Source organism: Chelonoidis abingdonii, chromosome 3 (assembly GCF_003597395.2).
Source record: "Chelonoidis abingdonii isolate Lonesome George chromosome 3, CheloAbing_2.0, whole genome shotgun sequence".
Lineage (NCBI taxonomy): Eukaryota > Metazoa > Chordata > Testudines > Testudinidae > Chelonoidis > Chelonoidis abingdonii.
This window is the reverse complement of record NC_133771.1, coordinates 88,666,416-88,683,253: the sequence shown is the minus strand read 5'-3', so window position 1 is coordinate 88,683,253 and position 16,838 is coordinate 88,666,416. Positions and strand designations below refer to the sequence as shown.

At 47.1% G+C, this 16,838-nt stretch overlaps 1 protein-coding gene across 2 annotated transcripts in view; it reads right to left on the bottom strand.

The window, feature by feature from the left end:
- SLC16A10 (solute carrier family 16 member 10) overlaps window positions 1–16,838 on the bottom strand; it is a 183,231-nt gene that overhangs the window by 49,920 nt on the left and 116,473 nt on the right. For both annotated transcript variants that reach the window (XM_032762482.2, XM_032762476.2), the window contains exon 3: window positions 12,924–13,362. In XM_032762482.2, coding sequence (XP_032618373.1) covers window positions 12,924–13,362 — 439 coding nt within the window. The remainder of the gene's footprint in view (window positions 1–12,923; window positions 13,363–16,838) is intronic.

The window sequence follows — 16,838 nt, the reverse complement described above, 5'->3', positions numbered from 1 at the left end:
ACTACCACTGAACAACCATGCCTGTCAATGGAGAGTGCCAAAATTGGAAATAAAGAAGGCAAGCCCCCGTCCTGGAGATCCAGGTAGTGGCCCAGCCATCCTAGAGGGCCGCCATAGGTCCAGCAGGGGTCCCGTAACCATTCAGTAGACTGACGGGCCAGGCTGGGCGATATGGATGGATACATGCTGCCTGTTTAACTTATTCTAGACGACTTTGACCTATAAAAGGGAAACAAGTGGAAAAAGCATAGAAAAGTTTGGTCTGACCACTGCAAGAAGGAAGGCATCCTGCACGATCGCATCCCTCCTCAACACCCCCCTGGAACAAAAAAACCGGGGCAAGCTGGTTCTGAGAGAGCAAGTCATACACAGGTCCATGTGGCAATTCCCCACTCTCAGAAGAGCCAATGAATGACCTCCGACGGAGCATCCACTGTAATGAGGAAAAGAAACCCTGCGAGGCGATTGGCCTGTGTATTGGGGGCGTCTGGTAGGTGGAAAGCCCTCATGAGGGAAATGTCATAGGCTATACAGAATTCCCACAGGCTCAGGGCTTCCCGGGCAGAAACCAAGGACTGTGCCCCACCTGCCCTGTTTGGTAAACATGGCACTGTATTGTCCTTAAGGACTATGACATTTTGACGACGAAACTGCGTGATGAAAACTACACACGCCAACCGTACGCCCTGAGCTCTCCGACACTTATAATTAGGGACAAGGTCCAAGGCCTACAACCTCTCTAGTTTGCATGTTCCCTATTGGGCTGACCCCAGCCCAAGTCCAACCACATTGGACACCAGGTATATGACTGGAGCCAACTTCCCAGAAAGGAACCCCTTGGAGCAATGTTGCCGAGGAGGACCATCATTGTTAGGGAGATATTAACCAGGGTCGGTAACTAGTGAGGATGTTTTTTTGTCCAGACTGTCCCAGAGCCTGGGAGAACTGGGAGCACCATAAAGCAGGAGTGCCTCATCGGAGCTGACATGGTGGAACCCACGTACATGCACGCCACCATTGTCCTAGGATAGAAGGGCATGCCCTTGCTGTGTCCACAAAAAAAGTCATGAACTGAGGCATAAGAACCTCTCTGAAGAATATTCAAACTTGCCCACTGGAGAAGAGCGTGGCCCTTAAGGATGTCCCAGTATGCCCCGCTATGAATTCTAGTCAACTGCACAGGACTTAGCGTATTTGTCTCGTTTACCAACAGCCGTAGACTGGGCACGTAGACAAAGAGCAGGTCCACATGGGCCCTCACCTGAGACCATGAGTTTGACCTTAAAGGAAGCCAATTCATTCAATATGAGAACATTATCTGGACCCATTTCTCTAGCCTGAGTAAGCCGCTACCTCCGCCATACACTTGTGACCAAACGGAGAACTGTGAATGGATGGTGGCCCCACCCGTGGAAACAGAATCCAGGGACACCAATGCAGAACTTGGAGCGGACCATAACCAGATTGAGATTCCGCAGATTTAGGAATGGGCCTGAGACCCCCTTTCATTTTTGGGATCAGGAATATTGGGCAGTAGAAGCCCATCCCTGGAAATTCTATGGCACTCTCTCCGCTCGCCCCCAGATGTAGTAGTAGTTCACTCCCTGACACTAGGAGGTGAACGAGTGCTCCAGGTGCCCCCGAGCCCAACAGGACGGTGGGGGGTTGAGGCAGGGGGTGAACGAAATCTGCACATGTAGCCCTTGAAATGGTTTGAGACTAGCAGCGAGGTTATCATGACCAGCAGATTGCCGAATCACAAAACATTTACAGAGGGGGTTTCCATAGAACTGCCTGGTGCCCCCTGCCAAAAGTCAAAACCGGCCTCTTCCCACTGCTCTGCCTTTAGAGGGTCCAAGCTGTGGCAAGTGGGACTGTTGTTGAGGCAGGACTTCTGGTTCTCGGCCTCAGGTTGTAAGGGACTTGTACTGCTGCTCTGTTGGCAGGTGAGACTTACCGTCTGCGCTTGGCTTGTCCTTAGCGCGGAGAGATGTAGAAGCCCCATAGGGTCTGCAAGGGTAGTATAAGAGTCTTTCATCTCCGTGTCAGCCGACCATCCATGCTGTTCAGTGAACAGGACTTTCCCGTGAATGCAGGTTCCTGCACAGAAGGGACTGGGCCTCTGCGCAAATAGCCCAGACAGAGGAGCCACGACGCCCTACGCAATGGACATTGGCAGAGGCCATCGAGAAGCTGCACGTAACTGCTGCTGCCTGCAGGGTTGACTTTTGCTTGCCATTGCCCTCACTACCAAATGCCTTAAAGATCCTCCTATCCCCTGCTGGGAGGAGTGGCTCGAAACTTTGGCAAGGGATTCCCATAAATTAAAATCCATATCGAGCTCAGTAAGGCCTGATGTTGTGCCACTCCTGAGCTGGAAAACTTAAACAAGATGAAGTTTCTACCAAAAAAGAGTCAGTCCTACCCTGGCATCTTTATCCTTGGGTTAAGCACGCGGAGCGCCTTGCTGCTCCTGGTGCTCACCAATTCCACTACCAGAGAGTTAAGTTGCCGGGTGAGAGTAGAGGGTTATCGTGGTTCCTGCCGGCATGAAATACTTCCTCTCAGCCTTACTTGAAAATGGGGTCAGAGAGGCAGGAGTTTAACTACAGGGCGTATTGGAGATGTTGGCTACTCTTGGGTAAAGGTAGAGCCAACATCGGCTCCGTACCTGAGGGGAAGAGGTACATTAAATAGGATGGATGGAATTGCGAAGTGATGGGCCCTGCCTGCGCATCTCCTCGGCCGTCGTGGAGAGGCTTAATGCCCACCCGCTTTAGCAAGTCTTGACCGCCAGTCCCGCTAGATAGTCTTGCCCTAGTCACACGAGGATGGCGTCGGCAGTCGTCGCTAAGAGAGAAACGAGCGTATGGTATCATGCCAGAATGTTGAACACACGATCGCGCCACTCCTGCATTCACCGAACTTTCTGGCATGAAAGACCCCTGGGCCTATGGAGACGGGTGGGCCGCAGCCCAGAGTGCCAGGGGATCAACCCCCAGTGTGCTAGGATGTCCGCATCCTCTATGCCATCGATTGGAGTGTCCTGTGGCCTAATAGTGAAGTTGGCGAAGCAGGGACTTGGATGCCCTGGCACACTCCGCGAGCGGTTTTTCTGGCTATTCATGGGCTATACGGCGGCTCAAGTACCATTGACACCACCTTCGAGAGTCACCTCCGCCATGGGGAGCGCCTTCGCCTGTCCATGCAGCTGCAGGACGGGTTCGCGCTTCTTGTCATGTCTATCGACAGTCCAGCAGGGGGCATGCGAGGGTGCCAGCGCTGAGGTACCTACCCAGACTTGAACATGTAACCGATAAGATGTGGTGGGAGTGATGGTGCCTACGATATGCTGTCCTTCCTACAGGATCAGGACCTTCGACATTGATGGAGACGGTTACTCTCAGAAGTACTGTTCCGATGTGCGTTTCGGTCGCACTAGAGGCTCGAGTAGCCATTGGTGCCGAGGTGAACAGCGCAGGCGGGAGGACCCATGTGTGATGTCTACTGGAGCGGAGAGCAAATGATGCTTGGCCGCGTTCTATGGAGACCCGGCTATGAATAGGCCATCTTAATAACGAGAACCATGGACGTTTATGTGCCTGGATACTTGGTGTGGCCTGAGCGCTGTTGCTAGCACGAGGGCCCGTGGAGGAACCCGAGCCACTCGCGCCCCACAGATGCCAGTGGAACTGGGGTACACTGACCCGTCGTCTGAGAGGAGGATGGTGGACAGGTTAGATCTGCGATGTGACAGTGGATTACTGACGTGCGAGAACGATCCGTAGTATCTATGGTAGGATATCTTCACGAGTTGTAGAGCTGCGCACTGTTATTGGGGGACGGCCTGTAGCACCCACTCACGGTTTGCGTTGGGGACCGAGGCCACCATCTGGCCAAGCGCGCCCGGGCACCGGCAACTCAAAATGGTTCTTGAACAGTCCATTGAGCGCTCCAGTGATTGGATTGGTATCCATGGACCTTTGCAGGAGAGACGCATGTCGACACTGGACGTGGTTGCTCTACTGACGTGCCCAGCAGAACTCCAGAGGTCTTCGAGCCCAGAGGGGACTACGGAGCCACCCGGCCAGCCCTCTCCCATCCTTATCTGGGCCTGTGAATTTGAGCTCTCCTTGCTTCTGGAAGGGGACAGTGCCAGGGGGGTGCTGCCACTTACGAATCCACTCAGCGTACCGGATGTTGAGCAGCAGCCGATTCATGAGCAGAGCGCAAAGTCTGATGTCCCTCTCCTTGGCTTCAAGACCGAGATCTGCAGCGTTCACTCATGTGAGTTTCGCCCCAAGCAGCCGAGACACTCACGCATGCGGATACTCCTTGGGCATGGAACGGAGACGGAGGGTCGCACGACTTGAAGCCTGGGGCCTGCTCTAAAACTGAAAAACTACTTTTCACAGAGCTTACTAATATATATGCTGTAATAAGGTACCAATAAGAGTCAACTAGGAAAGGCTGCAGCAGAGCTGGAGCAAGAATTCCGACAACACCTTCCAAAAGAGGACTTGGGAGTGCCCCACATTTGATAGTGAGCACACCCCCAGGTCCAGAGACCACTCGTGTGAGCGATGCCAAATCCCACAGCCAGAGGCCTGCTGGCAGAGGAGAGCAGGCTCCACTTTTTGTTGCTGCAGAAATCAGGCCATGTTGTGCACGTGGGAGTTAGAGACTCTACATACCCTTAGGCGGCCTGTAAGGCATATTAGCGAAATTAGCCGACAGGCCGAGACGATTCAGAATGTCCATTTAGACTTAAGATGCAGGCGCTAGTTGCAGTCCGTGCGACGCACCCACAGCTCTTGAGCGGTCTAGAGGTTTCTTCCGAGTACAGTGCGTCCCACTGCCAAGTTCCGCACAAACAGATTGCACCTAGTCTAGATTGGCGAGCGAGCTCGCTGAAAGTCGTCGACTTCCTCAGAGGCACAGTTCGCCGGATGGCGCCACACGAGAGGAGCGAGGGAGCAGCTGTGTACGGATCTGCGGCGGCGGCAACGGTGAGCGACTGTAGTCTCTAACTATAGTCGCAGGAGCTGGTACTAGTTCACTTGTCGAGCCGAGCCAACAGCGATGAAGAGAGACCTGCTCATATCCGAGTCTGCGGAATCGAGCATGAATCAGGTACCATTGCTAATGAACTGCCAGTGACAAGGCACGCTGAGGCATGCCCTGGCAGTGTCAGCAGGAAACCACGTGATCGCCCTTGACTCGAAACACTCACAGGCTTCGAACTTGGCGCAGGGGAGGCGGACTACGCTACTGGCTGATCGTCGCGATGGAGCAACAGCAGAGGAACGCAATCGCAACTCGTATCTGTCAGGACCGCGTACTCTAATAGCAGATTGAATTATTATACCAAACAACGTAAACCAGGAGAAGTGGAGGATAGTGGACAGAGAAAGGTGTAATAAATATGGCCTTTAGAGCATGGGACGCTAGACCTGCGCATTCGATCTCACCAGCCAATCACATACGAGATGGGGGACAGTATCTGGTATTTCGCGCGCGCGCACACCACTATGAATATCAGGCCGATCGAGACAGACACACATCTATTGGAGTGAGAGATTTCGGCTCTGAAGTTGAAGAAGCACAATGAGGGAGGACGAGGAACTGCGAGTTTTTGCACTGTACTACCTGACAGCGAGGAGGGAGAATGCTCTGCGCGCGCGAGAGGTATATAAAATGCGATAGACAGGCACGTTCTGAGATTCAGTGAGACAATCACACGCTAGGATCCAAGAGGCGAAATAATAGGAGGCCAGGGATGATCCATGTGATACTGGAGTGTTTTAGCCAGTGCTACTCTAGTTTAGGCTGCCATCACATGGTACCATGGATGGGACTAGTCCAGCCACGCGCGCCTTGGAGCCTCTCCGTGCATAAGGAAAATTACATTTCGAGATGTAGTCAGGCCCACATCTTTGTGTAACCTGAGAGCTTCCACAGCTTAGCACCACTCCCCTCCAGGTAACAGAAGTCCCTCACCTTTGCTCGAGTCAGCTTCGTGAAAGGGGCTCCCTGTGAAGAGGGATGAGAGAGGCAGAGGGCCTCAGGCTGAAGGAGTGCACATAGAAATTCAGGAGCGTTAGAGGGCCGGCGAAGATGATGCTCTGAGGCGCCTCGCACAGCCACGGTCTGGTGAGTGTCAGCACACCGCATACCACCTCAGAGACAAGTGTAGAGACTGGCGGGGAACGGAACGTGGAGGCGATCCATGTTCCCCAGGCGTCCAATAACAAGGGGGCGGCCTAACGCCACCTGCCGTTGCACCTGAAGGAGGCCGGCTTGGGGAGCACTGAGAAATTGCCCTGCTGTGGAAGTTTCCTATAAGGGCAGCTTTTATCATGTGGTCTCTTCGTAGTCACCTTTCCTAGTAGAGAATAGATTGGGTGGTTGCCGTGACCGGGTGAGCTCGCTCTGCGAGGCCTGTCTGTAGTGCTTTGCAACGGAGGCCCTGGCTCACGAGCCGCGGGTTACAATAGAGGCGAAGTACGTCGTATACGGCACGAATGGGTGAAGTCGTTGTAGATCCATCAGTCCGAGTGCTGCTGCTAAACGCAGGCTTTGGCGTCATTGAATGCGGGAGATTCCTGTCAGAGAGTCTTCTCGTCGCAGATTGCTGGATAGCGGCTGGCAACGCAGACCGCCACGCATGCTCTGGCATGGAACGTTTCAGCAGGAGTCTGCCACCTGGCTTCGGTGCTGTCCGGTCCACTGCGTCGAGAGGGCTGTCCTGAACGAGGGTCGCTAGGGCGAAGCAGCGGCGCCCTCCCTGCGACCCAGGCGCCGCTGCTATACGCACACTCGTTCATCCGTTCTCGAGGATGCCCAAAACTTTGCACTGAAGCCCTATAAGTTAATACTCCTCCATCGCCCTGACCCCCAGAGCTTGGTGGTTTGCGCATCCATCAGCTGAAAGCCTGAAAAAGAATAGCTTTCTACCAAACAAGCCCAGCCTCCTTGAAATCCTTATTTTAGTGGCGGGGGAGTGGGTGGTCTTGGTCGCAACTTGTGTTGACTACCTCGAGCACCAGGGAAATTGGGGGCTAAGGTGAGTCCAGAAATATTACTGCCCTTGGTGGGCATGAATACTTCTGCTTTGCCCTCTGAGAGACGGGGGTGTGTGACGTTTAATTGATATAATACTGAGAACCAATAAAACATGGGTTGCAACCAAGGTCCTGTAGTGGCACCACATCTTTGTAAAGGGGGTTCAATAATAAGTGTCTAAGACCAGATTACGGATTACTGGTTATGATTATGCTGTCTGTATGTCTGTACCGATTTTTAGTTGAAGTTAGAATATTTGGCTGTATAACTGTCTAATTTCAAACTTGCTGCTGTGTTACGGGGAAAGATCCCAACAAGTGGGGTGTGAGCTCTTCTTAGCCTGCTTCGATGCGCCCATATTAGACCATCAGCTACACAATTGACCCATTGAGAACGGAGCAGATACGCCTTGTGACTTCAGCAGGGTGTGCAGAAACTGGCCGCCATGTGATGCAGACTCCATTTTGCTGTAACCTTTCCAAAGTAAAAAAAGAAAGTGTCCTTACACCTGAAAGCCATATAGCAGGCTGATGCATCATCCTCACACACACACATCTGTCTTCAGTCCATATATTGTGATGCCTCATCTCCATCTTGTGTCTTCAATCCTGCTTCCTACCTCTGGAGGGACTTTGCTACAAGCTGAACTCTACACAGGGACTGAATGACCCATCCCAACAGGGGATGTTCTCCAGAGACTTGATTTGAACACTGCAGTTTACTCCATCACTGCTACAAGCCTGAACCAAGAACTTTGCATTACTGTATGGAATTGATTCCATTTAACCAATTCTAGCTCTCAATTCTACCTTTTTCCCTTTATGCATAAACTGTAGATTTTAGATTCGAAAGGAATTGGCAACAGCGTGATTTGTGGTAAGATCTGATGTGTATATATTGACGCTGGGTCTGGGGCTTAGGTCTTTGGGATCGAGAGAACCTTTTTCTTTTACTGGAGTGTTGGTTTCAATAACCATTCATCCCCAGGATGGGTGGACGTTGGTGATACTGGGAGACTGGAATGTCTAAGGAAATTGCTTTGTGTGACTTGTGGTTAGCAGTGGGTGAAACCAGAGTCCTCTTTGTCTGGCTGGTTTGGTTTGCCTTAGAGGTGGAAAAACCCAGCCTAGGGCTGTGACTGCCCTGTTTGAGCAGTTGTCCTGAATTGGCACTCTCAGCTGGGTCCCGCCAGAATCCCATGGCCACAGGGGCGTGTTGGCAGGATCCACAAACCATGTCATTAAGCTTTGGGTCAGAACCCCACGCTATCCAAAATTTGTAATTGAGAGTTTGGTTGGTTAAAGATCAGTGACCATGAGACAAAAAGCATTAACCAAAAGCAATGAAAATGCAGCCCCTGATGGACAGCCTTCAGTTTGAATATTAGCAAAAACTGGCAGAAATTCGAATGAAAGAGAAGCAAGCTTGGCCAGCTGGAGACAACTGGAGAACTACGTAAGCCTGCTTGAACGTTAGCGAAGAGAAGCTGAGAAGAGAAAGAAAAAGCTCGTAAGGCGCAATCTGGAACTGCTGGCTGCTTGAGGAGAATTAGCTCGACAAAGGCAAGCAGAGCTGGAATAGGAGAACTCACAGATGTAATCAGAACTGCAGACTTCAGCAAAATGGAGTCTGCAGTCACATGGGCCAGTTTCTGCACACCCTGCTGAGTCACAAGGCGTATCCGCCTCCTCTCAATGGGTCAGTTATGTAGCTAATGGTCCTTAATGGGCCATCAAGCAGGCTAAGCTGAGCTGACACCAACTTGTCTGGGATCTTTCCCCGTAACACAGCACAAGTTTGAAATATAGACAGTATACAGCCAATATTCATAACTTCAACTACAAAATGGTACAGACATACAGACAGCATAATCATAACCAGTAATCCGTAACCTGGTCTTAGACACCTTATATGACCCCCTTTACATAAGATGTGGTGCCACTACAGGACCTTGGTTGCAACCCATGTTTTTATATGGTTCCAGTTTATATCAATAACGTCACAGGGCGCAAGGAAGATGGGGTCTGCCACATGGCAGTGGAGATTTTTGCCATCCCTTCATGGAGAGGGCAGGCCACCCTAGCCAGTACTGTGGCTGAGAGAACATCAAAGAGGGTGTTCGATGGCTCCTCCACCTCTTCAGCCTGTAAATTGAGGCTTGAGGCCACCCTTTTCAGGAGCTCCTGGTGGAGGGGAACAGGAGGAGGTGGTGCCACGGTGGCCTCATCTGGGGAGGATGAGGATGCAGGCGCAGTGCTTTGCGTTCCCACCAGTGCTGCAGTCCCCAGCACCTGGGGCCCTTCTGAATGCAGGGCCGGGGAGGAGCACCCCACTGACCCCCTCCTGCGGGGCTGAAAGATGGAGGCTGATGGTCTAAGGCCCTGGCTACCAAGTGAGCCACCTGTGGGGTCTGCATTCGGACCCATAGGGTCCACTGGTACCAGGGCGCTGGCCAGGGAGCCTGGTGCCATTGTACTTGCTGCGGCACTGTCGGAGCAGGCTGCCCCACCGGACTCATGTGGTTCACTAACTGCCGGCTCCAAGGGGAGGCTGGGCTGGTGCATGAACAACCGCTATCCAGAGATGGGGATGAGTAGCGGTGCCATGAGTGGTGCCGGGCCCAAGACAGTGAGCCCGGTGTAGAGGAGCAGGAATACTGTCTGTAGCGGCTGCTCCGCAAACAGCTCCGTCGGGCGGATCTGTGGCAGCCAGCTGCTGGTGATCTAGGCCTGGGGCTGCAGGAGCCGACCCGAGCCGTGCCAGGGACCTCAACTGCGATGAAGAGCACGAACAGTGTTGACATTGGTACCGCAAGGGGCTATGGCGGCTTCTCAGAGTTGGCAACCTCCGGTGCCATCGGTCCTACTCCTGGCGGAGCGTGCTCTGACCTTGAGGCCTACACTCCCTAGATGCGGAGGGTGCCTTGAGTCCCTGTTGCTCGACACGCAGCCAGACAATTGGGTGGGGGTCAGCCGAGACCCCAGAGCGGGGTGGTCACTCGGCGAAGAGTGGCATCGGGATCCTTCCCACGACCGTAAGCAGTACCGCCCGGGTGGCGACTGAGGTGGTCCGAGCGCTGGTTTGCCTCTGGACCGGGGAGCCACTGGGGTCGGTGCAGCTGGTATCAGAAGAGACATTATGTCTCGAGTTGCCTGCAGGACCTCCAGCACGGAGGGCACCTGTATGTGGCCACTGGCATACGGGGAGGTCGGCTCAGAGTGGGTTGGGCTACTCTGCTCTACTCGAGTTGGAATCCGTGAGGGCGAGGGGGATCGAGAGTTGCCCAGCGCGGGTCTAAGCTCACCCCCAGCCTTGTCCAGGTGTCTTGATGGAGAAGATCACTTCCTCGTTCTCCTAAAGAGTCCCATGGATGGGGAGCAGTGCTGGCTGGTGGAAGGTACCACTGGGTCGCCGTGCACTGATGCTACGGTGCCGACTCGGAGTGGTGCAGGGGTGGCAAGGTCAGGGCCAACTCCATCAATATGGCTCAGAGCCATATATCCCACTCCTTCTTAGTCCAGGGTTTAAACTATATGCAAATTTTGCAGTGGTCGCTGACCTGGGTTTCTCCAAGACAGAGTAAGCAACTAGTGTGCGGGAGGCATAGCCCATTTACAAGTGCCACACAACCCAGGCGCAGTTATTAGAGGCTCTTCTACTTTAGATATATTTACTTTTAAAACTACACATACTATCTACAGAACTAAACAACAGTCTAAACAGGGATGGCTACAGCGAAGAGCTGAAACACAGCAGTTCCAAAGCACCATCACTGGCAGCAAAAAGGAACTGGGGGTTGGAGGAGTGCACAGAGCCCCTTATACTGTGCCATGGTGGTGCTACTCCAGGGGTTGCTACAAGTGCTCCTCTATGGGTACTGCTAAGGGAAAAAAGTCTGGTACAGGTGCATGTGGCGAGCACACACACCTACTGTGGAATGGACATGAGCAATCACTCAAAGAAATTAAACTAGGTCTCTGACATTGGATCCAATAATTGTTGTTGAAAATGCTTGAGCAGAACAGGAAAGTAATTGATTAAATAGCCCATGCAATGAGATATGATTCTAGTATCTTCCAGAAGACAACAGACTAAACAATGCATACAGTGCTATGGTATCAGTACATCAGTAACCATGCTGATCATGTCATTAGTTCCTTGTACTCTCCCATCTGTCTATCTGTATCCATCTGCTGTCTCTTGTCTTATAGTTGGATTATAAGCTCTTAGGGCAGGGATAGATCAACTTTTTGTTCTGTTGTTCGCTCAGCGCCTAGCACAACGGGGTCCTGGTCTACAATTAGGGCTCCTAGGCACTGGGGTAATACAAATAAATAAATGCAGCTATTTGAAATGTTGCTGTCCTCCTATTAGGTCTAGCAAGAACATCAATTATTATTCAGGAAACATCTTGAGACTGACAACTCTCCTGAACTCCTTTATCCCTGAGATTTTCTTCCCATGTAACCTTACCTACTAGTTATCTAAGTTTGTTGAGTCTTGATTTTTTCAAGTCCACTGTCCTCATTCTACTGTTCTCATTCCTTCCTTTCCTTAGGGTATGTCTACACTACCCACCGGATTGGCAGGCAGCGATTGATCCAGCAGAGGTCAATTTATCATGTTTAGTCTAGATGCAATAAATCAACCCCGAGCACTCTCCCACCTGTACTCCACCGCCGTGAGAGGCGCAGGCAGTCGATAGGGAACAGCAGCAGTCAACTCATTGCAGTGAAGACACCACAGTGAGTAGATCTAAGTACGTTGATTTCAGCTACATTATTCACGTAGCTGAAGTTGAGTACCTTATATCAATCCCCCCCACCCAGTGTAGACCAGGCCTTAGACTCATGAAGCTTGAAGATTTCAGGATCACTTTCATCCAAGTTGCCTTCCCCATTCAGTTCGCTACCAATTTCTCTCCGTTAGTCAGAATCAAGTCTAAAATGACTGCCCTCCTGGTTTCTTCCTCCATCTTCTGAAACAATAAGTTGTCTCTTCCCCCTTTCCCTCCTCCCCCAACACTTTCCATGAACATACTGGACTGTCTGTGTTTTGCTGTATTATTTTTCCAACAGATATTTTCATATTTATTATTACGAAATTTCAAAGGGAAAGGCAAGATATAGCTCAAATATTGTGCTTCTAACAAAACTAGCAAATTTATTATTAAAAAATTGATTTACTAGCAGTGCAAATTTTTGGGCAAAGCTCTAGTTAATACCGCTGAAATCAATCAAAATGGGAAATTAAGCATGGACTAGAAATCAACTTTTTTTCTGCGATATATTTTAATTCTTTCATTACATTCATGATCAAAATCTCCCTATTTTGTTATCTGCAGGAGTGTTTTTTCACAAAGTATCCAATAAATCCAAAGGATATTTGCATATTCTAAAGTATATTCTCAGTACTGTTCTAATATGCAACATCCAGTCATTATCCTCACTCAAATGATACATAAATACTCAGTGTAATTGGCAATGTTTACTGTTCAGGGCCTTAAAAACAAAAACAATTTTGTTCAGTAAATAGTACAAAATTCATTTGAAGTAAAACAGAATATTACTCAGAGGCTTTCTTGTGCAGTTAAAATATTTTTCCTTTACCCCCCTCTATACAACCTCAGGGGAGAAAATAAGGAACTAAAAATTAAACTGGCTCCAGACTAAGACAGTGCAAAGGTTCTGATTGACAGCTAGAATGTCTCCTAATTGCAGACATTAGAACACAAGTCACGATCCTCCACAGTACAACTTTGATGTTAGATATTCCTAATACCAGTGGTTTCTTAGTTCAGAATATAAAGGGAATAGATTTTTTAGATAAACTAAACACAGCAAAAGGTGTGCACTTACCAAGTGAACATAAGGCACAAAGTATCCAAAAAGTGCAGCAGGGATTCCAAAAGCCCAGATTCGATAACCCATAACCTTGAAAATGGAGAAACTGAAAATCTTCTTTGCCGGAGGAAATCTCAACATGCCCTTCTTTCCACCCTCTTTGTCATTTGCACTGGAAATGAGGGGTTTGTAAGTGAAGCCAGCCAGGAAAAGAACAAATATAAGGATGCACAGGACCCTTAAAGTGTTGTACAGGCCAACTGAATCAATCAACACTCTTAAAAGGAAAGGCAGTGACACAGTGAACAAGCTGCTTCCGGCAGTGACGATGCCATTCACTAGTCCAAGGCGCTTCTTGAAATATTGCCCCAGAATGACCAAGGATGGCTGATACGCAAATGAACAACCACAGGCAAATAAGATTCCATAGGTGAAATACAGAGGTTCAATGGTGCTATAATCAAAAGAAAAAAAGGTTGAAATTGCATTAGTATATTACATGCAACACTGTGAATGCTCATATTCAACAGTTACATATAAAAGAGTTAATCTTCCAAATGTGACTACAGAATAAAATATTAATATACTTTATACTTATTTACTGTAGAAGTAAATTCTATCAACTCAAGCACACAATAATTAAGTGGGAAAATCAGAGAATATTTTATAATCTTTCATTGACCAGATGTGATTGAAAGTACACTTAATATTCTTTAAGAGAGATTCTCAGGTCCAGTTAGACCCAAAACATAAGTTCAGTAACATCTGTGGTTTGTTTGTTTTTAAATCCAGTGAAAATACAATTTTGTTTGGATTTAAGCATTTCCCTACTATGTTTGCAAGCCAAACTTTGCAACTTTATGAGAATGCTTGACAGCTAAACAGTGAATCAGATGTCTATTATTATGGTCCACAAGGAAAGTACAATAATGAAAGAAGTAAATGAACACTTAATTATGAGGAATAAAACTAGAAAATTATTTCAAAATTTAGTATAATGGGTTATGTATAACTGGTCATATTTTGTTAAGTATGATTTTTCACCTGACAACATCCCTTTAACCATAACAAAATATTCAAAGTTATTTCACTTTTCTACATCAGTGTTTTCCAGCATTTATATATACATACACAGGTATAGTACAGGCCAAAAAAAAGTAATGGGAAAAATCTATTAAAAGAGAACGACAATCTTACTCCAGTTTATATTAGGAACAAGCAGCACTATAAATTTGTTCCTTGTGCCAGAGATTTCCACCACAGAATACAACTGAAGTGAAAACAGAGCCAATCTCTTGCTACAGAAGTAAGATTAGGCTGCCACCAAAAAGATGCATGCCCCAGAGAATATGGATATCATTAATAAAGAGAATACAAGCAAAGTAATGAAAATATATTTTCATCTCCAGGACATTGAGACAGCTGCAACACAGAGGAGCAGAGTGGATGTGATTTAAATCCAATAGATTTAAATCACTAGTCAGGAAGACTAGAATTAATCATAGTTTTCTACATAAAAGTGCATTCTTGTTGGTTGTTATAACTTTAATACATATTCTTCACAACTCAGAGATAGATGTAGGTTTCATTTTTAGAAGGTACACGCTATACATTTTTAAACTGATTTATTTTGAAAACTTTTCAGATTAGTTTTACAGCTATATCAGAAAATGAATGATTGTTTGGTTATTTCATTTACCAAAGGTAAGTGAAGCAGATATTTATGAAGTCATTGGGAGGTGAACTATCTCCTATTCAACAGGTTAATCATTAGTATTTGGAGAAGATCACCAGACAGACATTTAAATTGTTTTATTTAACTAAAAACAACAACATTAAAGTATTCTGGATTTTGTTCTTCAACAGCAAACATACAATATTTTAATAAAACAAGCTTATGTCCTTCGCTTCTCACATTTATCTCCAGACAACTTCTTGTCCAGATCTATTCCGCCCCCAATAACCTTCTAATTCATTGAACTTTTTGAAACTTTGCACTTTTAGAGAGGTAAGGGATTGACTCTGTGTACACAAATTTCCAGAGGGACAATAGGGTTGAGGTCTGTTATTTCTCACCTCTATATATTATTTATTTATTTAAAATATTTTTGCTGTTAACAAGTATGTTTGCAGACACAAATCCAGAGTTTGAGAACTGCAAAACTAAGCATCTCTGATGGTATCTTCTAGACTGAGCAGAGTACCATTGGGCAGAGAAAAAGATTAAACCTAAATAATCTATACAGAAGCCTGTGGAACCCCATAAAATTGGGTCCTTAATCCATGAACTATTGGAACTCATTTACAACATTTTCCTTAAACATTACATGAATATATTGTCTCATACTACAGAATTAGAATTTATAATCCCTATTCCGTGATGAGATATCTTTGAACTATAATGTAGCTTAATTAAAACTATCTTTAGATAGGTTTTTCCTCAAAAAGCATTTTATCAAAAAATCTGATTTTTTTTTAAATCGTTGAATTTTTTCCACTCTGCAGAGGAGAGATTACAACTGTGAATTCTGCATTAGAATTCTGTTAGAGAGTCAAGTACTCTCTGTTAGAAGTCAAGTATTAAGGTCTTATTTCAGGAGGTCGTCTAGACAAGGATGAAAGATGCATTTTACAAAACAGTTTGCTAACAATTCACCAAAACTTTTTAAAACTATAGCGCAGACAGAGCAAATTGTATTTTAAAATATGAAACCCAGTGGCAGTGAACCCTAGAATTTTAGAATGTATTAGTTAAAACATATTGGCTAACGTGTTTTTAAAATACACCTTTTATCCTAGTGTAGGGGTATGGCTACACTCGAAACTTCAAAGCGCTGCCGCGGGAGCGCTTTGAAGTGTGAGTGTAGTCGCAGCGCCAGCGCTGGGAGGGAACTCTCCCAGCGCTGCACGTACTTCACCTCCTCATGGGGTTTGGCTTGCAGCGCTGAGAGCCGTGCTCCCAGCGCTGTGGCACTGTTTACACTGGCGCTTTACAGCATTGTATCTTGCAGCACTCAGGGGGCTGTTTTCTTCACACCCCTGAGTGAAAAGTTGCAGCGCTGTAAAGCGCCAGTGTAGCCATGGCCTAGGTAAGCCATAAGAGGGAAACTGCAAGTGGGATAGTACTGGCCAGCAAAAAACATTAATATACTCAGAGGACTACGGGTCTTAGAATTATTATATTAAAATCAAACAGGAGAGTCCAGTGGCACAATACATCTTATCTATGTTTGTTAAAGTTTTTTGTTCCTTTCCTTCTGCCAAAAGATGGCAGCCTAATCTTTTGTAAATAGATGTATGCAGGGCCTGGTGTTCTATGCAGTATCTTAGAACTAATACTGTTCTTCAGTCTGTAAAATGACTCATGCCTATGATCTAATAAAAAAGTAGATGAAGACATAATTTAGTAGTGGAAAAGTACAGCATGTATTTGCTCTAAAAAGAATAAACGACATGCAGCCATTAAACATGGCTATAATTTACTGATTGTGTTACATCTGTTCTTTTTAATATGAAACCTATCCACAAAGAGGCAAAAATTTAAAATGTGTGCATGTAGCAGAAATGTTTTACTATATGTATGTTGTGTGTATTTGTTAACTCTTTCAAAGGAATCTAATGCTGAAGATATGAATTATCATTTACAAAAGTAGTTCTGGTTTGTCATTATCAGATTATACCCCTTTTGGTGCTTTATTACTTTCTCTTTAATTATTTTCTCAGTTATTTTTCACTGACTGACAGTCAAAAAAAAAACAAACAATCATGTTGTCATAAATGGATAGGTAAGGTAAGGGTTAAGTTTCTTTTACCTGAAAAGGGTAACCGAACACCTGACCAGAGGACCAATCAGAGAACTGGATTGTTTAAAGTCAGGGGCGGGAATTTGTATACTTGGGGTCTTTGTTGTTTTCTTAGCTATGAGGAAAC